The sequence below is a fragment of the Pimephales promelas genome, chromosome 1, assembly GCF_988280905.1.
Source record: "Pimephales promelas chromosome 1, fPimPro1.hap1.1, whole genome shotgun sequence".
Taxonomy (NCBI): domain Eukaryota; kingdom Metazoa; phylum Chordata; class Actinopteri; order Cypriniformes; family Leuciscidae; genus Pimephales; species Pimephales promelas.
Window position 1 is genome coordinate 16863769 of NC_142769.1, and position 25456 is coordinate 16889224.

Sequence of the window (25456 nt, forward strand, 5' to 3'; positions counted from 1 at the left end):
GGGAGGTGCAAACGTAGCAAAAGGTCTCCGTTTTTAAACGAAAACGCAGTAGTGTGGACGGGGCCTCAGAGAGGTCAGGGTCGGCTCTGCAGCCTTCGGAGTGTTTTTGTGTAGACTGAGCCAAATTTGCTTCTGTTTGGCAGATGCAAAATCCATCACATGAATGCATTGTTAATCTCTCTCTCTTTCTATATACATATATACTGTATATCAACGCTATCTCACGACCAATTCGTATGAATGATTAAAAAGTGGCTAATTCGTACTAATTCATACGACCTCACTCGTACGAATTCGTACGATTTGTCTAAACCCACGTGATGGGTAGGTTTAGGGGCAGGGTCAGGGGTAGGTCATTCGTACGAATTGATACGAATTGGCCAATTCGTAAAATATGTACAATTTAGCAAAAATCGTACTAATTCGTACGAGTGAGGTCGTACGAACTGTTACGAATTAGCCACCTTGTAAAATTCATACGAATTCCTGTTTTTTTTTTCTTTTTCCGGAAACTCAGACCAATATCAAAAAGGCAAAAGTCTGCTAAATAGCAGAGTCTGATCTCTCCCCTAACACACAATAACACTCCCCGAGCACATTCACATTCACCGCTCAATCGCGAGTGACTGTCAGTACTATTAGTTACTACAGCTGAGCCTATTTGCTACCTTGCTATGCCTTCGACACGGACATGCATAGGCTACCTGTATGCGATCATGTACAAACAGATTGGTATCTTCATTTAAATTCCCTAAAAACGATCACATCAAGAAGAGGTTTTTAGAGAGCCAACCTTGATGAAGAGCTGAGGATCACCGGCAACACCCGCCTCTGTAGTGATCATTTTACACTGGATAGTTTAAACTTTCCTCAGAGACAACTGGGATTCACTGATGATCCGCTGTTACTGGTGAACGGGCCGAAACGACTATCTCCCGCCTCAGTGTTCATCCTCCCGTTGCGAAAACAGTTTCACCCAATATCACCGTCGGCAGCTTTCCCGCTAGTGGGCGTGGTTTCAGCACAGCCAGCGGACACGCCCCCAGCGTTTGAGAACAGAGATAACTGCTCATTTTTTTCAAGATTTTGATAGCTTATTTTATGTACTTGCCGGCTTTTTTATCATTCAAATTTGGCTGGGTGGCTAATAACACATTTTTCTGTGGTGTGACAAACTCAGAACACATACTTAATTTTGACTTTACAGGGACTTTAAGTGCATTATAGAAATGCTTCCATGGCAAAAGTACCAAGAACGTCTGCAATCCTATGGTCTATTCATTCCTAGTAAAAACTCACACAAGCTGTTGACAAAACTGAATTTCATGCACAATTTTATTGAACAGTAATAGAAAATACCTTTTTTTCATAGTTGCGAGTGCATGCGTCATCTGCCAACAGTTTGAAAGTTAAATTATAAAAGCAAGGCTTCATTTTGTGTAGTGAATTACTTGGGCACTTAAGCATTTGTTTAAAAAAAAAAAAAAAAAAAAAAAAAAAACATTGATGGAGTTTATTTATTGTGAAGTATTTAGCAATAATAAAGTGATATACAAAGCAGAATTAATCATAATAATAATATGTAAATTACACTTTTGTCTGTGGCAAATTTACAAAAAAAAAGAGAGAAAGAAAATAAATAATCTAATCCTAACAGCTATCATGCATTTTAAGTTTGACATTAGAGAAGCACAAACTTAGTTTACGTGACATCTAAACATGCTAATCCAGACTACTGGTCTACATGCAAGCATTTGTTTAAAACCATGATTCCTCATCCATATTAATAGTAGATGCTTTGATTACAAAACAAGTTAAAGGCCTGAAGCTTTTCCAAGCATAATAGCTAAGAATGGCGGTACATTTCCAGGACTTGTCCACTAAGGTCACTACAGGTAAAAACAGGCCTTGGCAGCCAAGGTAATTCAAATTGTCTTAGTTAAGTCTTATAAAACATGCATAGGCAGATCAATCACCTTTTTTCTCACTTTCCTTCTCATTCTTTTTTTCATTCTTTCTTTTTTTTCAGAACATAGATGCTTAATATATATATATATATATATATATATATATATATATATATATATTTTGTTTTTGTTTGATATCATCGTTTGAAAAGCAGAAAAAAAAAAATTAAACACATTTTCCAGCAAGTCACAATAAATCTACCCCCGGATTTACCCAAATGAAAACAAAGACATATATGCAAAAGATAAATGTAAATTTTAAATTTCCAGTTTTTAACTCCAAGAAAATCCATTTTCAGCAAGCTAGCTTGCAATTACACAACAAGTAGGATCCAAGCACACACCAAAGAAACCTGAGGTAAGCATAATCTGTACAAAACCATAAAACGTTCCATTTTTGGCATTATAACAATGTTGCAACATTCTTTTAAGACTGCCTAATTTACTATAGAGCTAGTTTATAAGAGTAGCAAAAAACGTATCAATAAATTATCCTTACTTAGTTTGTACACCCTTTTTGTTAAAAACTTTTTTTTTACGTTCTGTCCATTTTTAGTGCTGTATTTTTGTAAACGTACAATATTTAGTAAGAAGTTACACACACAAAAAGAGAAACAAACAAAAATCTTATATCCAGTAAGTAAAGGCCTTTCCATATAAGATCTCTCAGACACCTGATGTAATTCTTTATGCCGAAACCCAGATAATCCCCTCTCCCATGTCAACTTTTTTATAGTTTTTATGCCCCACCCTCCAAAAAAATAAAAATTAAAGGCATATCCAAAGTGTCACTCTGAATTATGTTTAAATGCTGCTTCTCTTCCTCCTCACCTCCTCTCTTCTTTATCTCTCTTGTCCTTCTTTCTTTTTTCTTTTCCTCAAACTCTACACTCCAAATTCTTCCTTTCCCTCCATCATATATGGCATGGAAAAAGATAGGGAGGGGCTTAATCGCTGTGGCGACCGTGCGGGATTGATGCAGGATCACTGGATATTGTCGCTGCCACTGCTGGCCTTGCCCTCGGTGCCATTAGTCTCGGACGACAAAGCCCTATTGAGAGAGTTGAGGCTGGCGTCACAGGGCATGGCGTTTCGGCGGGGTGGCATTCGTTCATTGATGCGGTCCAGCCCTTTAGCCTCTGCGAAGCTGCTGATCTTGTGCTGAGGTGAGAAACCTTTGATTGCTGAAGCAGAAAAGAAGGGAGATGGTTCAACATGTACACACTCCAGAGTTTTAGCCATTTAACTGCTTGAAGTTCACATAGTACTTGTTCAATGTTGAACTGCAATAATATGTAAGCCAATGACAGAAAGTTTCACTCAAGCTAAGTTGCAATTTTCTGACAAATTCTTTATAAAAAGTGTGATATTTTATAACTCTATTACAATATTTAGTATACTACATTGTGCATATGAATACATCACAAATCATATACACACACACACACACACAATGTCTATGCCACATAGAGAGACCAATATTGAGAAAAAGCAAAACTTCTTGCAAAGTTCTTGAAGCAAGGTGATGTAATATATAAGATATATAAAGAGAAAACAAAATATCCACACTGGTCATCAATTGTAGGACTACTGAGGCAGTGCTGGGTGGTCTCGGTTCTGGAGGGCCTTCGAATGAATTACAGTAGCATTCTTTGCATCACTCAATGAGGCACTGAACGGTTTCAAGATATCCTGCACAAACCTGAGCATTCACTGGCTATCTAGAACAGAGCTTCCCACCACTCTCGAAAACAAAAGTTCAAGGAGGATGTATAAATGAAAAGCTAGAGGATGAAGTCATTTGAATAACCAAATAAAACTCTTGATAAAAGACAAAAAAAGACACAAAATAAATAACTGACTTAACAAATATACACTAACAAGGAACTCGGGGCTAAGCTAATGTCCTATTATGATTATAACCTTGGTTTCCTGAGTAGGGAACGAGACGTTGCATCAGAATGTTGACGCTATTGGCCTGTTTACAACTGGTCATTTAATGCGTTTTTACTGATCAGATAGCTATCTGATTTGTTAAAACAGCTATGTTTACACTTGCCCATTTAAAAAGTTCACCTCAGAAAATGCAAAAGATAGCTGCATTTTATTTATCATCAGCTAATTTAAAGATCAAGGACAACAATTGGAGAGAGATTGGCCTCAGACCATTTATGGCTCTTTCAGACTGCACGATTTTCAAAGTAGTCAGGTCGCTGCTCTTTTCACACTGCATGACTATCTTGGCCAGCATTCAGTCGCTGCTGTGTTCACACTGGACGATGGATCGGCGACAGAAGGTTTCACACTGCATGACTTTAGAAAAATCGCCGACAGACTCTGTCTAGCACGCTGCACTCAAACTACATTTCACAACAAACACGCGTGAGATATGAAAAGGAAATAACGCGCGACATCACACGTGCAAGACCGGAGTTCTCATGTGAGACTTTTTTTTTCTACCCGGTTGTGGTACAGCTGGTGAAACAGACACGAGTGCTCCTGCCAAATTTCTACTAATTTTTCTTCCATTTATTGTGTCCAAATAGACCGAGAAGAAGCTTTTTTTGTTGAAACAATGCCATATCATGTTGATATGTGATCTATAACTCCTCCCCGAACTCCCTGCTGCTCTGTATCTTGCTCTCTCACTGGCTGCCGGTGATCGCCGATGTAGTTTTCAGTCAAAACACTTTTCACACAGCAGGATTTTGAATCGCCGACAGGTCCAGATATTTAGCATGCCAAATATCTCACGGGCGTCGGCGACTCGTCGGTGATTCTCTCAGTTCGCGTCTTTGTTCATTCACACTGCGTGATTGTCACTCGCGTGAACGAGCGCCGATTTGCCTGTGATTTCGGGCATTTGTCGGCGATTTCTCAAAACCTGTCGGCGAGCCAAAATCGTGGCTAAAATCATGCAGTCTGAACTCGGCATTAGTCTCACAACTTTTAATGAAGATGATTGTGTTGTCTCTGCGACTTACTTTGTTTTATTTGGGGCAGTTTGCACACGGGCTTGCTGAAGAGATTCATCTGCAGCGATGCGTGTTGCAGTAGCACCATAATATCTGGCTATAATATATCATATGGCCTATAACATGCTCTCACACGTTTATTTTCTAACATTTTAGGAGGAGTAAAATTTAAATTTTGCCCAGATTAAAGACCTGCCCAGTTTCATCTGGGAATGCAGCCGAGACCACCTCCTGATGTGGTTTGAGAGATTTAACAATTGGCAAGATCAGGGCATTTACACCTGGCCTTTTCACGATCTGATAGCTATCCGATCTGAGAAAACCCATGAAGTGGACAAGTGTAAACAGGCCCTTGTAGGAACGCTTCTTTATGACCGGTCTCTGAAGCACATGTGAAATCACTAATTCTACTGACTGCCGGTAGTCATAAGACGCAAAATGACTTGTGGCATGACTATAAAATGGCAACTGCATTGAACATCAGTTTCTGATTGGCAGATAGAAGACAGGAATTATGGTAACGAGACACAGCGTCTCGTTTACTACTCAGGGAACAAAAATATACTCAGGGTTATAGTCAAAACAAGAGACGTTCCCTTTTGAGAGAACAGAACACCGTTGAATGTTGATGCTATGGGAACGGCAATACCCAATATGCCATACTGAAAGGATGCCTGCTCTAAGGAAGTGTCAAACTTAAAGAGCAAGAACTTAAGAACCTGTAGAACTAATATTGAGGAACTAATACTGAATAGTGAAGGTATTCAACGCACCCCAAAAGCCTCAGAAATTGCCTGCGCAATCTAGTGTGCTAAACCTCTCCTGATCTGCAGATTGAAAAAGCAGGGAACAGAAGGCCTGAAGAGCCACTGATTGTGGAACTGAGGAAGGTACCATTGGAACCTAATCAGGCCTAGTATGTAGACTCCAAGCAAACTCTAAGCAGGAGAAAGCAACAGGCGGGGCCCGAAAATCCCCTACTCTCTTTAGCAAACGGCTAGGAGAAAACTACCAGAAGAGGTTTGTTTTGAGGATTCTTCTGATCTGCGAGGCTAAACTGTGCTAAGCACACGCAGCGATTCCTGAAGACACCACTTGTAGTCATGCAACAAACCATTTCACATCATTTGACTACTGGCAGCCAATAGAATTAGCTTGATTTCACATGCTTCAGAAACCGGTCACGCAGAAGCGCTTCCATAGCGTCAACATTCTGATGGAGCGTTGAGTTCTCTCCGAAGGGAACCACGTTACACCTGCTGAAAACATGCAGCAAACTACAGGGAAATACAAAGATAAAACTTTTTTTTTTTGAGAATTGTGTAACTTTCCAGTTATTTAGCAGAGGCTCTCTTATGTACAATGAACACAATTTGTGTAGAGGTCAGACATAGGTTATTAGCAGTAAAGAAACACAAGGACACGACACAGTCACAGAGTAACCACAAATAGAAATAAAAAATGGATGAGAGTATCAACACAGTTGGCACCTCTTCCTCAGGGAGAAATGTTCAAGAACAACCACAGAACATTTAGGATGTAAATAGCAGTTACAAACCTGCTATTTAGCAAGCAGCTGACATTGTTCTTGCTGAGGATTTTATTCTTTTTAACTGAGGGAGACCCACAAATGTGTGAGTGTTTTGAGTCTAGAGCTAATGTTTCGCAATTTAAATGGATTTTTTTTTTTTTTTTTGCAAGAACAAAGGACAACTACATCAGCTCCTTGTTTTACGGGGGTTCAGACAGTTTTAGAGTTAAAATCTTGCCAAAATCTTGTTTGTGCCACATTTAAGCACTCTGCGTTTGCAGAAAATATATTCTTATTGTAAATATACTAATACTGTCAATTCGGAATATATTTTGAAATATAACTATTGTGATTTCAATCTGATGCAATATGTTCCTGTGATTTGACCGATCACAGATTTTTCAACAAAACGGTCTGTCGTCCACAACGGTTTGATCCCCTTTAAAACAATCATAGCTTTTTTGTGTGTGTTTCGTCTTTTCTTTTCCTACTTCTGCTCAGCACACTAACAGTACAGTGTAATCTGGCCAAACACCCAACACACTACACAAGCTACATTGACATGGATGAACCCGGTGGAACCCTTTATCTGTTGCACAGATGCAACAGAAAGAGGGGAAGGGGCTGTAGACCTATTTACCTTCATCTGCCTCTATAGCCTCAACAGTAGCTGAAGAGAAGAAGAAGGGGGATTGCAAAACGAGTGAGAACAGGTTACATTTGTCCAGTCAGATGAACAGCAAAAGAGCCCAAATAGACACACAACATCATTATAATTACACTAGGCCCACTACAAGGCCAGGGCGGAGGGAAATAATAGGGTAGAGAGAGAGGAGGACAAACGATGGGTAGTTAGTTGCAGGTGAGGCAACGTGTCAGAGATTCATTACTCTATGAGAAATGAGTTTGGGAGACATGGAATAAATTGGAAATTAATGACATCAGACTTTAAATGGTCAGTCAAAGCAAAGAAAGGGATATGAAGGAGATCAATGATTGTGCCTTCCATTGCTTTGGTTTAAAATCGGTATAATACACCAGGAGAACTACACTTCATTATTTATTGTGAATGGCAAGACCAAAGCAAGGAGAAGAAGTGACCCAAAAGCTGGCTTCAAGGAGTTTTTAACAGCCACTTGAAAGACTTGATTTTTTTTTTGTTGTAAAAACAGATTATTTTAGCTTACAGATCAAGAAAATGCACCACCCTTGCATTGTGTATTATTATTTTTAACTTACCTCAATCTACATTCACCTTAGCACAATCACAAAGTAATCATATAAAACTACAAGAATACACAGCACGCACGCACACAGATAAAACACATTAAAGCTAAATACTAAAGACATCAGCTGTGATGGGGGCACAACATTGAAGTAAAAGCACAATGATGTCCATGTGCAAGGGTGGGGCATTATTGTGATTCTACCAATGTTTTAGCAGAACATCGCTGACATCAGTCTGTATCTGGCATGTTCCCAGACAAGATAGCCACATGCAAACATGGCCACTCATATCAAATTTTCTGTTACATGTTGTATTGTTTAAGTAAATCTAGTTTATCAAACTAAAGCTAAACCGAAAAAAAAGCAATTAAATTACTGCAAAGAATCAAATGTTTCCAAATGAAGTAATAGACAGAACATGCCAGTACAACAAGTTTGATTTCTGCCTTGATTTGTGAAAGACAAGACCAATTAAATTTAATTTACATCTTGTCAGTTTTGTGTATTCAGTGTAAAGGGGCATGATGTTACAGATATAAGATACGACTTAATGAAGTGTCACTAGACAATGTGCTAAAATTACACATTTATTCATGGCTCCTTATGATGACAAAACATAACAGCATTACAAATGTGTTATTTTAGGTACATTTTTCCCTTTCTGATTCACTATGTCCAGCATCACAACACTGTCATGTATTTAAATGATTACAAGGAGAACCTATAAAATCAAAGCAGCTTTGTGTTTTTGTTCCTATCTGTTAGCATGATGTTAGTGCACTTCAAAAAGTGGAAAAATGTATTTAAATAAAACAAAATTACATTTAACAATTCAAATTTGGTCTTTCACTTTCTCTGGAAATTGGAACAAACCTATTCATAACCTGCACTCTCTAAATTTGTGTCAAATAAATAATTTTCTCTAGAGTGAGAATATCCTCTTCCTCTAATACCAACGACTATTAATAGCAATTAATATCAATCAGAAAATCGTGATTTTTTTTAATTGAAAAAAAGGGACAAGCACTTCTGTTTGTACTGCCTCAAATTCCAGTTTCAACAGAAACTACAGTTCTGTTCAAAATTTGGGTTAAGAATGGATTTATTTGATTAAAATGACGGTAAATACAGTAATATTGTAAGATATTATCATAATTGGAGACAATTGGTTGCATTATATGAGAAATCAAATTGCATCCATTAACTAATTTCATTTAAATATTGTGGCCTTTAAGAGTCTTGTTCCTATAAAGAAATTAATAAATCTAAATGTGCTAGCTTTGCTGTTATGTTAATTGCAGCCATATTCTCTGATCTTTAAGACATCTTCAATCTTTAAGATTCCTTACCGATATCTCGTCCACCAAAAGTGGTGTTAAATCTGGACACAGTGAATCTAAGGTTAAAAGCACACTGAGAACATGTTGCCTGAGTTATGATTCGATCTTGTACAAAAGCATTTGTGTTGATTCACTTGGGGCTCCTTTGAATAAATGGTGGCAAAGAATGAAACTATGTTTCTTAAGAACAGATGATCTGAATTATACTTGCACAACTGATTATACCTGCAGTTTCTAGGGAGACAGGAGAATGAAGAAGAGACAATATTTGAAAAAAGATAAAAGATTGGAGAGAGAGAGAGAGAGAGAGAGAGAGAGAGAGAGAGAGAGAGAGAGAGAGAGAGAGAGAGAGAGAGAGAGAGAGAGAGAGAGAGAGACCAAAGGAAAAGAAGCAAAGAGGAAAGAATATAAGTTTCACAATACAACCACCAGGGGGTGCAGAGAGTATACAGTGAATAAACATACCAGACTGTGTATATTTGTACATTACATATGTGTTAAGCTGAAATAGAGTTGACTCGGCTGTAAATATGAAAACACTACCTGGGAAATTAAAAAGATGTAAATCATCTCTAAATTTACTGAATGATACTGTGAAAATAACAGCCATGGAAAGAGCTCTGATTTGGAAAGAAATATTAGAGTGATTTACATATTCCTGACCACAAGACGAGTGTGTGTGTGTGCTTCTCACCATTCTGGAGTTTCTCTTTGCCTCCAGATAGAACGCCACTGGGCAGCATGCCAGTCGGAGTGAGACCTTTCAGCGTCAGAACGCTCTCACTCTCTTCTCTGCAACACAAACATGTTGTTATCTACAATACTAATACACAAAGATAATATATATATATATATATATATAATGACAAAATAATTTAGTTTACCCTCAATAAATACAGTAGTTAAGTTTTTTTAAATAGACTTTATATTTATATCAGAAAATTATTTTATCAAATTATTGCACATATTGACAGTAATGTGTTTTAAATAAGTGGAGGGTAACAGCTGATTCACAACCCATTTGAAAGTTCAATGCAAGCCACTAGTGGTCGAAACAATCGGTCGAAACTGATACGATTAATAGGAAAGGCAGATTAACTCTTCAACAATGGTAAAAGCTGTGACAGATTTTCTTTAGTAGATGGTTTGCAGGTCTTTGACTTCACTTACAGTACATGTATAAGAGTCAGATTTTTTTTACTTATTAAGTTATTAGATACTAGCAAAATAACTACTGTATATGACCTAATGCGTTTCTATTCACGATTGACACTAGTTTTCTTTTGCAACTGTACAAAAGAAAAATTTGGCACACCATAGCTTAATAAATACAGATTTTTTTTTTATGTATACATGCCATATTAGTACCAAAATGATGGTCAGATTTTACTTACAAAACCTTTAATCATACTCGTACTGGGAAGACATTTAAGATGCGAGGAATGATATCCTGTAAGACTTGCCCTTGTGGACTTTGCAACATTGGCAAACTAGCACACAGCTTAAAAATTTGCAATCAAGTTGAGACATTCGGATTCCACAAGTCTGTATATTGGCATAGAAGCAGTAAACTTGCTTTGAAGAGGGTGTAAAATCAACAATTTGGGTTTAAAGGTGCCATATGTAATAATTGAGGTAACAATATAGGAAAAATTAGCTACACACATCAAAAGAATGAGAAGAAATAAGTACAAAGATGTCATTAAAAAAACTGACAAGTTATAGTGCTGCCGAGATATTAATCTGAATTAGCATGCTAAATTACTAGCCCCGGCCCGGCAGGTATCGTAATACCAGTTCCGGCCATGGGAGGCGGTATGCGGATGGGCAACGTTAGCACCAGCCAAACTGCAATACGCGAGTGAGTCGCGCTCGCGCCGGCTTGTGTGTGTACTTGAACCTGATGTCAGTCGTGTGGAAATACAGCCCATTACTACATTTCAGTTCAGGGAAGAGTTCAAAAAATGATTGGTCGACATTATGCATGAGGAATACATTTTGGTAAGTTGTAGCATACTGTATCTTTCAACAGAGTTCATGTTCTTTTTCCAGCTAGTAGAGACGATCGGTTCACGTGCGCTAGGGATCTGTAGTGTAACATGTACAAGCGCCAAAACGCTATTTATTCTTTGAATTGCGTAATATAATTGACAGAATCTGGGCGCTTAACTAACCTGCTTGCTAAGTGTCAATTGCGTGTGTCTCACGGTGAATTCACGGCGCTAGCTTGATCAACATCAGCGAATGCTGTCTGTCAAATTAATTCACTAACAATAAAAGTGTAATATGAACAAAACGAATACCGTAAACTTCAAATAATTGCCCAAGCTTTTATTTTCCCATACCGTCGAAATGCACCAGCTTGTTTTTGAGATCTATGAGGCGGTCTTCATCATTTAGTGTTGAGATTCATAGTGTTTAGTTTAGTTCACACTAGTGTTTAGTTCATTGAGTCTCTGATCTCTAAAAATCTCCAAATGTTCCACGTGAAACTGCGGTCTTCCAACCTTTTACTATCATGTCAAATGATTTGAATAACATGCGCGATGGTAGGAGCACAAGTCATTTTTTGGAGGTATACTGCCCCCATCTGTTATGGAATATGGAGTAGGATTTGATTTATTATGTTAGATGGCACCTTTAAAGCATGAAACTTACTATATTTACACCCTGGACACAGTATGACCCAATGGTCTCAGTGAACAGTTTGATATTCGCTCTTCTCTTTAATCATTTATAATGGCTTTTTTGTGATATTCTCTTAAGGTGCAGTAAGGTTTCAGTAAGTTGTTAATTGTAACTGCCATAGATACAACATCCAACTCAGTCACTTGCATTTATCAATCTTTTTGCACGTTGTCCATTCAGTAGTTGTTAGATAATCTTGTCTATCATTTTGTTAATTCCCTGTGATAAGGTAAGAGGCTCTACAAGTTAACATTATCTCACAAATCCATCAGATTGGTCAGATGACCAACTTCCTCCAATTTATAAAACTAATTCAGTCAACAATCTTCCATGATTGTTCTTAATTGTAAAGATGAAATTCCTTTGCTGGTGCCCCGTAATGGAAATGTTTCAAGGGGACCCCAACATGTGACGAACCTGGGACATGCTTATTATTCAACGTCAACTCGTCAGTGGTTTTTTTTGGTGACCCGAAAGCTGAGATTTTTGTTTATTTTAACATCCTGATTTTATGTTCGTACAGATAATACTTGCGTTTCGGTATTTGGTTGCATTGTGAGTATTTGCAGCACATGTGATGTCAAACTAAAGAAGTTATTTTCTTAATTTGCTGGTGTTTTTTGTGTGATTTGCATGCATCTTCTTCAGTTGCAGCGCATTGAGCTCTCTCTGCTACCATACATATGGATCGAAATGTCACTTTTGTTGAAAACAAGCAATGATTTTTTTTTTTAATTTTATATAGGGAGCTTTGGTGCGCCAACCTTTTCCCATTTGTTAGGTTTTTTTTTTTTTGTTATTGGGCACCCCCTAAGGCCATCCTTAAAAATATTTTGGTTTGCAGTAACAGCAATTTTTTTTAAAAAAAGGGTCGGTAGGTAGGTCTATATTTTTTTTTTCAAGATTCAGTGTAAAAAAAAAAAGTACAATTTTGGTCATGGTGATCGTGAATTTAAAAAAAAAAAAATGCATATTGTGACGTCACTGACTGTCTTCAAACTCTGCATGCACCGCTAGGTGTTAATGCAACCTACAACCGGTTACATTTTAGGCCAGTCACAAAATGAATAAAATATATTTGTTATGCATATACATGAGATAAGCAAAAACAAGTACAAAACACATGGTCAAACAAAGAATACAATTACAAATTAGATACAAATTAGCCTATATACACAGTGCTTTAATTTCAGGAAGGTCTAAAATTAGCTACTTTTCAGTTAAGTGTGTTGCTCTGTCTGAAAAGAAATTTAATTAGTAATCAAATGTAAAATGACACTGCATAGTTTATCATAGTTAGATTAATGCTTATTAAAGTTTAAGTTATTCATTCAAGAGCTGTGAGTGATTTTTATCTGCCTTTTGTTGTTTGATTCGCATTGGCTCAATCGTCACATGTTTATTAGACTACTGCCCCTTTAATACCGAATGCAGAACTCTACTGTAATAGATGACTGATGCACCATCATTTTCTCCCAACTATTTACGTCCAATTAAGACATAAACTGTGTTTAAATGAATCTCAGAGCAGATCATTTTTATATTTTATGTATATTTGATAGTTTAGATGCGCACATGAAGCCCAAAATGAGGATATAGCCTAGTTTTCTTGTCTCGTTTTAGTGCATTTCGGAGCTCGCGTCGCTTTGTTAACAGCGTCTCTTGCGCAGACTTTTGTGCTTTTAACAGCTCTTTTAATGATTGAACGCGTCCGCAGTTTAGCAACAGTACAGACTGCATTTTACAACAATCACTGATCGTGCTGATTCTGACGGTACGTTTGGGCTTTAGGAAGAAATGACAGCGCAACGCTGTGAAGGGAAAGTTGCGCTAGACAGAATGCGTCTGTAATGGCTTCGTCTCAAATATCTTCTTTTTATAATCTTTGAAAGCAGAAATCTATACAATTAGAATAATATCCCAGATCTAAAGTGTAGGTAACCACGTTCTGTCCTCATTGTCACTCATTAAGCAGGGCTGTCGTGCTGTGCGCGCTGTGGCTCCGGGTGAGAGATCGCTCTCTCTTCTGGACTGCGAATAGCAAAATTGCATCACAGACAAATTGTTTAATATTATTATTATTATATATAGAAATGGTTGATATTCAGCCCCTTTGCCCGTTTAAAACCGGGTTTACCAAGCGGGAACACTGAATGAAACGAGCGAACAAGCCATATGATATAGGCTATGACACGCGTAACGTTAAACCAATGTAAACATAATCGGATGACTGTATGACGCCACGGGTTTTTATTTAAAAGAAAGAACGTAGTTCTTTCACAATACTAACTAAAATATAATTAATTATTTTATTGAATTTGAATTAGTCGTTTGAAGAGTAAAAAAAAATAAAAAAAAAATCGGTCTGTCTGAACGCAAGTTACAACCGGCAAGTCGGTCGGACTAAAAGGAAAAAAAAATAAAAAATTGGGTCGGCCCTAAATTGACAGGGTCGGTCGGGTTACGGCAAACAAGAATATTTTTAAGGGTGGCCTAAGCCTAGTTCACACTACGTGATTTTAAGCCCGATTTAAGCCCGATTTGCAAATCGTTGAGTCGCCGACAAGTCAGGGTGTTATCGCGTGCAAATCGCGGGCGATTAGCGGACGATTAACGCTCGCCAATCCGTTAGTGTGAAAGAGCCAACAACGCATCAAAGACAGCTCGCAGACACCTCGCAGACAGGTCACCGAGCTCAGAAAAATATCTAGCCTGCTAGATATCTCGAGCAGTCGCGCGACTCAATCTCAGTGATGTCATGAGTACAGCCAATCATAGCAACGCATGGGTTGAGGACACCAGGTAAATCTTACTTTTTCTTTTTTGCATTTTTTTTCTCAGAGCAGATCGTCGAGCAAACAGTGTGCAGCACTAGTTTCTGTCTGACGTCCATATTCGCGTGTTATGTTCTTCTCTGTAGTTTCGCGTCATTTCTGGTTCGTTTTATTGCGTGGGTTTTCGTTCCAAAACATGGTTTCTAGACCAGATAGAATCGTGTTGTTGTCAACTCGTTATTTGTTTGATTATTTTCAGGATTTAGACCGTACTATAGTACTGAAACAGCTCTCATTGAGTCACAAATGATATGCTCTTATCATCCGATCGTGGTTGTATCTCTATGCAGTGCGTTGTTAACTCGTGTAGTGAGTTACCTCCTGTTGTGGATCAATCACGTTGTGTTGTGTGGTGTGAACAGCTAAACAACTTGAACACTCATGATTTCACTGAGAGCAAGTCATGTAATGTGAACTGCACAGTTCAGCCCAACATTTTCAAATCATGTAGTGTGAACTAGGCTCTACTGAGCTTTTTGCTTACAGTTTAGTTTTTTTGTAATTGAGCTCCCCTACTGAGCTTTTTGCATGCAGGATGTGTGCACTTTTGTCTAATTCCATTTTGCACATGTACACAAAGTAATCTTACCGAAGAACTGAAAAAACTCGAGCCATCTTTCCAATGGCACGGATCTTGTTTCGGATGACCTCCTTGCGCGCAGAAGCTGTGGCACCTATGTGACACACACACACACATGTCAGTGTTACATAACAGTTTACAAACAAAAACAAACATGCTTGAAGAGTCCCTTACATACATGCTTGAGGAATCACTTCATTAAAACACAACCAGCCACTTAATCTCCAAACCTCACAATTTCAAACATTCACAAGCCATAATCACATCCTGCCTTTAATGTCCAGATAAAACAAATGAATACATTGGGTGAACACTTCCTTTGGAGAGTAATCACCCAGACTGTTGACTGCAGGGGAAACTCAGTTGGCAGAACGTGCTGTTTCAGCACACTAAGGGCAGATCAATAGAGATCCTCACAGTGGCCCACATCTCAGGACTGAAATGCATGCTAAGCATTCTGTTAGCCTGCTATCGATCCTTACAGTCATGGATATGGATATGGTTAGGTTGATCATGCTAAAGAGAAGAACCTTGTTGGTTTTAATTTAGATTCTACCTAGTTTGTCAAGGTAAGAATATAGACAACAGTGTGATGAGAAAATAACAAACACAAGGGAGTGTCTTGCATATGAACAGGTTGCAGCATAGACATTTTTGAGTGTTTGAATGAATGTTATATTTGTTTAAGCTTTGGTGATACAGTCCTAAAATGAAGTCACTGTTAAAGGTACAATATGTCAGAACTTTTTTATAAAATATCCTAAAATCACTTGCACACACACAGTGTGATATATTTCCTGCAGTTGTGTACTTACAATATACCAAAAGTCTCGAAAGATTTTTATTTTTTATTTTAGAGAAATTCCAATTTTAAATATGTGGCCATCCCGGAAAAAAATGTCGCCTGTCAATGACGCGATATCCGTGATATCCTCGCTTTCCTTTCATACTGCTATAGCCATGGCGTAACCATGGTGACAGACGTGGACAACTGCATAGTGCGTAATGTTTAGCGGCACACAGTTCTTGTTTCTTTCAAACATAGACCGTAGCAAGCAGACTTTGGGACAAACAAGGAGAACTGGAGGATCAATATCAGCGTGGCGTTTGTGAGACGTCGAGAGCTCCACGTCCGCGACTAACTTGGACTCAACAGAGCTTCACAATTCAAGACTTGACGCTTTAGACAGGTGAGCAAATGTACATAAAACAAATCAATGTTATATAACGTTAGCTCAACATGATGAAATGTTAGAATATGGTCAGTATGTTATTCTAATGTTGATCTAGCTCAACGTTACTGCTAGTTTCATATAGCAAACGAACTAACACATAGTATAACATTATAACTTTCAACACACATTTAAATGCCGTTTAGTGTGATAGTGTAACGTTAGACCAAGTGAAGCGGCGCTGCGTTACCTCACAAGTTTAATTCGTCTAATAAACTGACCTGTGTGAGTAATCCAGCACTTGCGGGTTGTTCGGTAGAATTAAATGTCCTTATGCCTTTATATCCGCGGGACTCGCGTGTGATATCTGTCTCTTTAGCAATCGCGACCTGCTTCATACCACTGTAATGTTAAAAAACATGAATGTTTGCACTCATCCATAAACATTAGCTTGACAGCAAGTCCCATCATTCAGCTCATCACTGTTGTCATAAACCTACGCCTTTGTAATTGTTGGAAACTGCGGTCTCTTGTGACGAAAAAACAAAACAAAACTACATATTGTGCCTTTAAAACTATTTAACTTTTAAGTGCGTCTTCTGTGTCCTAATTAGGAGTTACATCATTCCAAAAATTAGATTAGTGAGGTCAATTCACTTTAGATTTTTAGTTAGTTTCAAAATTTTAAGCATGGGTTACAGCCCCTAAACACGTAATGATCAGAAAAACATCTTAGGCTGCTGTGTTACAACAAATGTCAACGTTATTGTGTCGAGTTAAAAAGAGTTATGCTTTCTAGAGCCCCACATTCTGTTACATACTTTTAAGCTCTGTCCAACTTTTTTGTACATAAGAACTTATGTAAAGGAAAGGACCCCTAGGAACCATGGTCGACCACGAGTTATCCAGGGCTTGTTTAATACTAGTTTTTCAGCCATTCAAGCAAGCAACTGAGTAGATGTTTTTTTGGACATCACTAGTTTAAATACATTTTGGGATCACTGTTTTTATACAGAGGTGGAGAACATGGAAAATGGCAAAAAAAAAAAAATATGGAAAATGATGACAATGTGATATGAATTGGTGTGAACGATAGAATATAAAAGATGAAGGCACTGTTGAGGTTCTGAGAACTGTAAAACAATTCACAAAGGTTCACATACTCTTATATTCACATCAGTGTCTCTAATTTCAGAAAAAAAATGTTAGTGGTCTGACTGATTGCATACTCACCCCACTTAGTAAACGAAATTCTTGTCTTTTCAAACAGTGCAAGGAATTCACACGCAACTAGCAATGGCCTTTTAATAGTTTGAAAAACATCTACTCATCCAGTTCATGGTGACCAGGGTGCATGAAACAAAAGAATTAGTACCTATTGATATTATAAGTAGGTTCATTAGTGATTTTTTTGGTGTTAGCTTAATCAACTAACTAGAAAAAGGTACAAACAAGAGGCATGACACCGCATTGGATGTCATGGAGGTTGTACCTTTCTTGGGCCCATATATTAGCTGTCCTTCTCAAGATACACCCCCAGAAGAAACAGAAAAAGAACAGAAGAATGATCAATGAATGGCTGAGGAATGACAGAGAGAAAGAGAGAGAAAAGTGGCAAAAAAGCGCATCCATCGAAGAAATAAAAGATAAGAAATGCTTTAAAGAACTCTGAAAAAAAGAGAAAGAGATTCATTAGATGAAGCAATATTTGAGAGGGAAAGAGATGGACAAAATGAGTGAGAAAAAGAAAGAACAAAAGAGAAACAAAATAAAGATTATTAAATGCATAAAAAAAGGAGAGAGTAACAGTGTAGAGCATGATGAGATGTCAGTGTTTTTAAGTTTGTGCTTTACCAAAGCTTGAACTCTTCAAAGATTTCTGGTCAATCGTTTATTTGTCATCTGACAGTTTATGTTTATTTGGAATGGCAATTAATTGCATTTTTTTTTTCTTACCTTGGCTGTATGGTAGAAAAAATAAAAACAAAATTGTATATTTAAAGTAATAATCCAAGTCTTTGCTCTTTGATTATTACATTCAAAGTCTGAGACCACACAACAAATCTGAATAATCTTTTTCATTTGTAATTAAAAAAAAATGCAAACAAAGTAATGTTATAATAAGAAAATTAATAAGAAATATTTAAAATTCTGCACTAACATTTATAACTCAGATGTTCTCGCTTCCACACGCTCTGCTGTCAATAAAGCAAAAATATATTCTATTTTCTGAAATGAATACATTGTCAAACCAAACTTTCACTGATGACAAAAATATATATTGAAAAAAAATTATTTTGCTTATACCTTAAAGGGATGCTCCACTTTTTTGGAAATAGGCTCATTTTACCACTCCCCCAGAGTTAAACAGTTGGGTTTTACCGTTTTTGAATCCATTGAATCCATTCAGCCGATTTTCGTATATTTAGAAGAATATCAGTAACCAGACAGTTTCTGGTCTCATTGACTTCCATAGTATATTTTTTTCCTACTATGGAAGTCAATGAGACCAGCAACTGTCTAGTTACTGATATTTTTCGAAATATACGAAAATCGGCTGAATGGACTCGAAAATGGTAGAACCCAACTGTTTAACTCTGGGGGAGTTGTAAAATGAGCCTATTTCCAAAATAAGTGGAGTATCCCTTTAAAGGTACTATATGAAATTTTTTGTATGCAATATGTTTGGTAAGATTTAGGTAAAGTTAAAATACTAGTTTCTCCGGAAAAACAAAATACTACAAAACAATGCTTCCTTTTTTGAATGTCTGTTTTTGTGTTTTTGTCTGTGTGATTCCACCCACTGCCAATTTACTCAAAAGCATTTCGACATCCTGGGTGGCCAGTTGGTGACACAGCGAATTGTGTCCATGAAAGCCAGCAAGCGAACTGGGTCAAGATCATAGATTCTGACTTAAGAAGACTCATCAATAAAAAAAATAAAATAAAAAACCATTTGTGATGCGATCTGGGAAAACCCGTCGGATGTCGCGCTGGTACGTTTTCAAGGTTTAAATATAGATGTCAGATGTCAGAATATGAATGCCAGTTTTTTGTCAAAATTGGGTTTTTATTAAATTATTATTCTATAACATCTTGTTTATCATCTCTGAAAAATAGCGATGTATAATGACCAGCTGAACAAAAAACATTATCTCTCGTTTAGCTCTCCTTCTCTTAACACTACAAAAGACAGTTCACCTATCAAAATAAACTACATAACAGAATAAAGTCCTGTCCTGGGTGAACTACAACAGCCCGCAAGTTTTAATTTATTTATTTTTATCCAGCGGTATCGTGTGGTGTGATGCGGAGCACAAGAGAACATCAGAGTTTGAAGCTGCTCGCTTAAAAGACCTTGCTCACCTCTCAATCGTCCAATTTCAAAACGGTTTTCACAGGTTGAATTTTGAGTTCGTAAGCTTTCGAATGATACCTAATCTAAGATGATTACTAAAATATGTGATATGAAAAAAGGGAGAGCCAGTCCATTAAGTAAACCTGTTTTTCTCAAAATTCAATTTCTGAAAATCATAGCAATCAGCCGACTTCAGATAACCAAAACTTTTGATACAGACAAATGATAAATGAAATAAAAACAGATTTGGAAAGGACTTGAACCCAGCTTTAATATGGCCTCAAAACCTGTAATACGTCAAGTTTCACCACGTGGTGGGTTTTCTCAGATCGCAGCACATTTATACATTAGCTGCCGCTAATACATAAGGCTTGTCGCATTCCATTGTCAAATGTGCTCGTTCCTGTTACATCCTCTCAATCCGGCAACATGAGTGTGAACTGAATCTGAGGAGGTGCAAACAACTCAAAACAAAATTTTGAATTGAATTTTGACTGCAGTATCCATTTCAACCATTAGCTGTAACATAACATTCCGCACCTTTAAAATGTGACATAAAAGCTGTTAGGAAGAGAAAGGTACTCCATATGGTGCATTTCATGCAGATGTGTATAAGTGAGTCTATAGCTTGTTTTCACGTGACGTCACGCCACTCCGTTGCCATGGCGCGAAAAGCAGATGGAGGGCAGGAAGTGATTTTCTACATTAGGAATCACTATAACAAACTCAAAATGCCTATGTTTTGCGTCGTTTATGGTTGCTCAAATCGATCAAACCACGAGGAGTTTTTATCGTGTGCCCAAAGTTGTTGTTCATAAGGGGGGGAAATACAAGAAATTGGAAATGGCATTTATGGGTCGAATGGGAAAATGCCTGTGTGTGTGTGTGCAGTGATCACTTCGTCAAATTTGAGTTAATACATTATTTATGTGGCTTATAATTACATTATTCAGGTGTTTAAATACACTTATGTGGCTGTTTGTGTAACGTACCAGTTTCCGAACTTTGTAAAGTCAAAGTATGTCTGCAAGACGAGTTAGTTGCTGATATTTACAGCCTCGATGGCAGGCAAATCTCTCAATTCAGTTGAAAATCGGTCCTCTTCATAACGTAAGGATCACGTCCTACATATGTTTCGATTTTCTGTTTATATATTTCTCTTGTAATAGCGTCTAAAGTAGTACAGTACGGATTTTCCTCCATCTCATCCATTGCGCTCTTCACTCCTTGCCCTCCTTCTGCATTCCGCGCGTCAACACAATCACGTGACTGCAAACCACCTATTAATGTCTTACATTTTGTTGGTATGCTTTGCATTGGATTTAAACATCAGCTAGCTACTGACTGTCATTTAAAAGACACTTTTCCCCCAAATAAAATGAAAGTAAATAGTTTTCTCTAACAAGGAGATCATAAAAGAATCAGGTCATTTTGAGTTGTAAGGCCAGCAGCATCTAAATAACTTAAGGGCAAATGTTTAATTTTTTTTTTTTTTAGTTTTTTTTGATGTAAAGCACTTTGAAATGTGCTATATAAATAAACTTGCCTTGCCTTGCCAAATGGTCCATTAATATTCCAGATTTATTTAGAAGCAATAGATGGAGGGCACCCTCTTGTGAACCCAACCATGCACTTTACTTTCAAACTTATTGTAATGTTATATGGAAACAGGATGATGCATGTGCTTGCTTTGTGTACGCCTGAATTTCTTACCATCTATCTCTTCATCAGTGGTCAGCTCATCATTGGAGCAGATGCTCAAGACATTTACCAGCATCTCAGTCACTACGGGGAACAAGAAAAATGGAGAGTTTGTTCGCTGCACTTATTGAGGATTTTATGCCACATAAAATCTGTTGAAGGCAAATGGTTTACCTTTCTCCCCAACGAAGGGCAAAGACCAAGTGAAGACATCCATGAAGTTAGGCAGCCAGTAAGGATGAGGGGAACAGTTAAACTGTCGAATGTTCATGACATTATTCTCATATTTCAGCACAGCAGCTGTATAAGGAAGAGAGGTACAAAAAGAAGAGAAAGCATAAAGAGAGAGTATGGGAAAATGATACAGTGAATAACTGATACAGCTGGATTCTGCCAAACCCTACATCAGATCTGAACACTATCTCAGACGTACAACAGACTCCCTCCCTCCCTCACTTGCATGTTTAAATGACAAAACACATAATGGATGTGGAACTCCACCTTCAGAAGACATTTTGTGGTTAAAATTTTTTCCTAGAACTACCAAAACAAAGGAATTTGAATCGCTTAAAATAAGGAAAACAGTACCAACAAGCACAAGTTATTATCATCGATACTTCAAGGAACAGCCACAGTATTTTTTAAGGGGAAATAGTATAAAGATCTCCACACATAATTTGACAAACCAGAATTTTACTTTTATCTCCTGTCATGTATTTTTAATGAAATTTTCCTGGAGATGGCTAACTCCATGTGATCAATCCTGTTGATGTGGCGACCAATGTGCGCATGCCCTAGATCTGTCGAAAGTTGACACCACACATCACAACTCACAGAGGGGGACTTTTCTGTCCCATCATCTTAGTGGTGTTTGAGAATAGCAAGTCGTCAAACATGGAGTGGCTAGCAGGTGTCAATCACATGTCAAATACCAGACATAAAAGACCTGAAGATAAAGCACACTGAACATAAACACGCCTTAAATGTCACTCACGGTCCACTGCCTATACATCTTAGCAGGATATGTGATCAGATAAAGCAACATTGCTATTAATTACATAAAATATTATCTTTCCTCAGTCTATAATTAGGTGATGGTCCACACCATAAATGCCTCAGAAAGGCTGACCTTAAAGTGCCTGATTTAAATATACACTTACTGATAGTTGTCCATGGTTGATGAAATGAACAGACTGAAATCTAGATATGTCATTAAGAGACGGCCATTGGCTATATTTTAATTATTTCATGATAAAATTTCAAGAAAAATGAAGAATACATTTAGGTTCCACTTCAACTTACATATAAGATCAACATGACTTTAAATAATCAGTTAGATTACTGCATAGCTTCATAAAAAAACAGGGTTGCTGAAATCTGTTCCTATAGGGGAAATCACTGGTGTGAGGAACTCCCACTTCAGAGCAACAATCAAAATGATGACAAGAGTTCTCCTCTCTTTCATCTGGCATATTCACTTTATCCTTCCCTTCATTCCTGCACACCAGTCACAACCAACCCTGCTGTGCCAAAGCCTTCCAGGCCCACACAAGCTTAACCAGTGATCCATGACCTGCTACGTTGTCATGGTAACAAGACCTATGCAATGATAAATGCTTCAAGCAATAGTAATGAAATACCACGACATTCGGATTATGTACCCCTACAGCTTTCGCCAATATCCAACATCTGGCAATTTCAACAAAAATGATCAAAGGAAGGAATCTGCAAAATTTCTTATTTGGATTTGTCAGGACTGTGCCATCAACAGATGAAGGAACCCTCTGCATTTGAATCAATACAGAGACGGTGTCCATCACCCTGCTGCTTTCTCCTATTCTCCATAATGAGAGCCACACAACAGTTACACGTTCAACAACGCTAGAAAACCTTGCCAGACCAGTGAAGAGCGGACTGTCATTTGTGTGTTGTTCTTGCCGCAGAATTTTTTTGTGCCGTGTCAGGGGTTGCTTGATTGACTCTTATTTGCACAGTCAGGGCTGTGGTGCTCATGGTCAGCATATGATGGACGGCTGGTGCTCAATCTGGCAACCCTTTGGAGTGATGGATATCCTGGGCTTCCCCCCACCGGGCTCGAGTTACAGCGCCAGTCGATTGGCCATCAATCTCCTCACACGCTCGTGTCCAGACTTCATTTGGTGTATAAAAAGGTTCGATCTTCACCCCTCCTCCACACTCTTAACATACTTAATTTAGACTTGAAGGAATAATTCAGTTTTGCTGGTCCAACTGGCCTTCAGAGAGGAAAATTGAGGCAATAGCAGACCAAAAATGCAGCGATAACAATGAAATGCACATATCTTTGCTTATAATCCATCTATAAAAATGAAGAATGGTTGAACGAATTAGGGTTTTCAACCCCCAACAAAATAAATAAATAAAAATAGGGGTGGATAAATAAAATGTATATACTGATTAAATAAAAAAAGGCTGTTCTTTTGAACTTTATATTCATAAAAAAGAATCATGAAAATCACGGTTTCTACAAAAATAATAAGCAGCAAAGGTTTCAAGTTATTTGAGCACCAAATCAGCATATCGGAATGATTTCTAAAATATCGTGTGACCCTGAAGACTGGAGTAATTGATGTGTAAACTTACCCTATACTGTAGGTTTGATGAGATGTGTTAAAAGGGCTGTCAATGTTAACGCGTTAATGCATGTGATTAATTCAAGATCCTTAACGCGTTAAAACAATTTAATGCAAATAAATGACTTAAGCACGTGAAATTGCATCATTATCGTCATTTATGGCATGAAGTTAGATGATCTTAGAAGTCAGGAGTTTATTGCAGCGTCAACAATCTACCTGGTACCCTGGTAGGCGGAAATTTCTATTCTGACCCTTTAACCCAACTTCACTTCTCTGTTCTGACCAGATCATTTTAAGCACCTAAACTCTGGGGAAGTTTTCATTCCAAAGGTCCAGTACAATCCAAAACAATCTGTCCAAAATAGCACTAATGTAAAGAAAACCAGGCAGAGAGAATAGAGAATCACTTTGCAAACTCATTCCAGTGTTTTTCATTTTAAAACAAGCTCTGTCATATTCTGTGATTGTTTCACAGAAAGTTTATTTATATGTCTGTACATTTTGATTTTAGACTGTATACTGTAGACTCTGAGGGGCAGAAGCAGTGACAACTCTTTATTATATAATTTTGTTTGAAGTGTCTTTTTTTCCTTTATGTTTCGGTTTATTTTTGGTAGGGTTGCAACTGCAACATATTTTGTGAGTTCCACTCTTGAAAATAACCCCCTAAATTGTTGTTTTGCAACACTTTGCTGCCTCTGTCCTTTTCCATTCTGGTCACAACCATCACACTAACTAACTTGGGTCTGTCCATCTTGTAGCTCAGCAGAGACACTGCAGGAAACATCTGGACATCTGACCTGCTGTCTACTCACACATGCACCATTCAGAGATGTGTGTGCATAATACCTTTGTTATTGTAGACATCTAAGTAGTTGGGAGCTGAGAAGATGGTGATGAGAGATGGGAAGCCCGTAGTTTGACTCTTTCTGTACATGCGATAACTGTGGGTAAAAAAGAAAACATCATCATCATCATCACTTTCCTCAGAATAAACATCAAGACAATGATTACATTTCTTCATTTGGTCCACGCACCTAAGTTGTAACTAGGGCATCAGAGAGCGTAAACTGTAAGACCCCAAACGACCCCAAACCTGGCAGGATGGTCCAATCGTGCACCACTACTCAGGCGCATAGACACACACCTGTCTGACACTTGGTGGTGCTATTACATGGTGATTTGAATTTTGGGTCATAACTTTTAACCATAAGGGCTGGAAACAAATAGTTTTTTTCTTATCTTACCAGTTTGGCAATGGTACGCTTATAAAAATGATTAATAATTTTTTGATGATTTTGCAGGAAATGTCATTTTAACGTCATCTGTCTTTGAGTGGTTATGTCAAGTCCGTAAACAGAAAGAAGACTACTATATGGCATGCTGAGGATACAGTTGCTTGAAAAAAGATGGTACCTAGGTGGTTAGATAATTAGTGAATATATTTGTTTTTGTTTTAAATTGGTTC

The 25456-nt window shown here is 37.7% G+C and overlaps 1 protein-coding gene across 5 annotated transcripts in view; it reads right to left on the bottom strand.

Annotated features, from left to right (window-relative positions):
• Positions 1 to 2825: 2825 nt before the first annotated feature.
• LOC120477651 (protein phosphatase 3 catalytic subunit alpha) overlaps positions 2826 to 25456 on the bottom strand; it is a 145985-nt gene continuing 123354 nt past the window's right edge. For 4 of the 5 annotated variants that reach the window (XM_039669327.2, XM_089128336.1, XM_089128328.1 and 1 more), the window contains 7 exons: positions 24838 to 24932; positions 21548 to 21673; positions 21386 to 21457; positions 15152 to 15236; positions 9735 to 9832; positions 7114 to 7143; positions 2826 to 3151 (listed from right to left, as the gene is read on the bottom strand). In XM_039669327.2, the coding sequence (XP_039525261.1) occupies positions 2952 to 3151; positions 7114 to 7143; positions 9735 to 9832; positions 15152 to 15236; positions 21386 to 21457; positions 21548 to 21673; positions 24838 to 24932 (706 nt within the window). In that variant the 3' untranslated portion in view covers positions 2826 to 2951. The remainder of the gene's footprint in view (positions 3152 to 7113; positions 7144 to 9734; positions 9833 to 15151; positions 15237 to 21385; positions 21458 to 21547; positions 21674 to 24837; positions 24933 to 25456) is intronic. The other variant, XM_089128326.1, reaches the window with a different exon arrangement.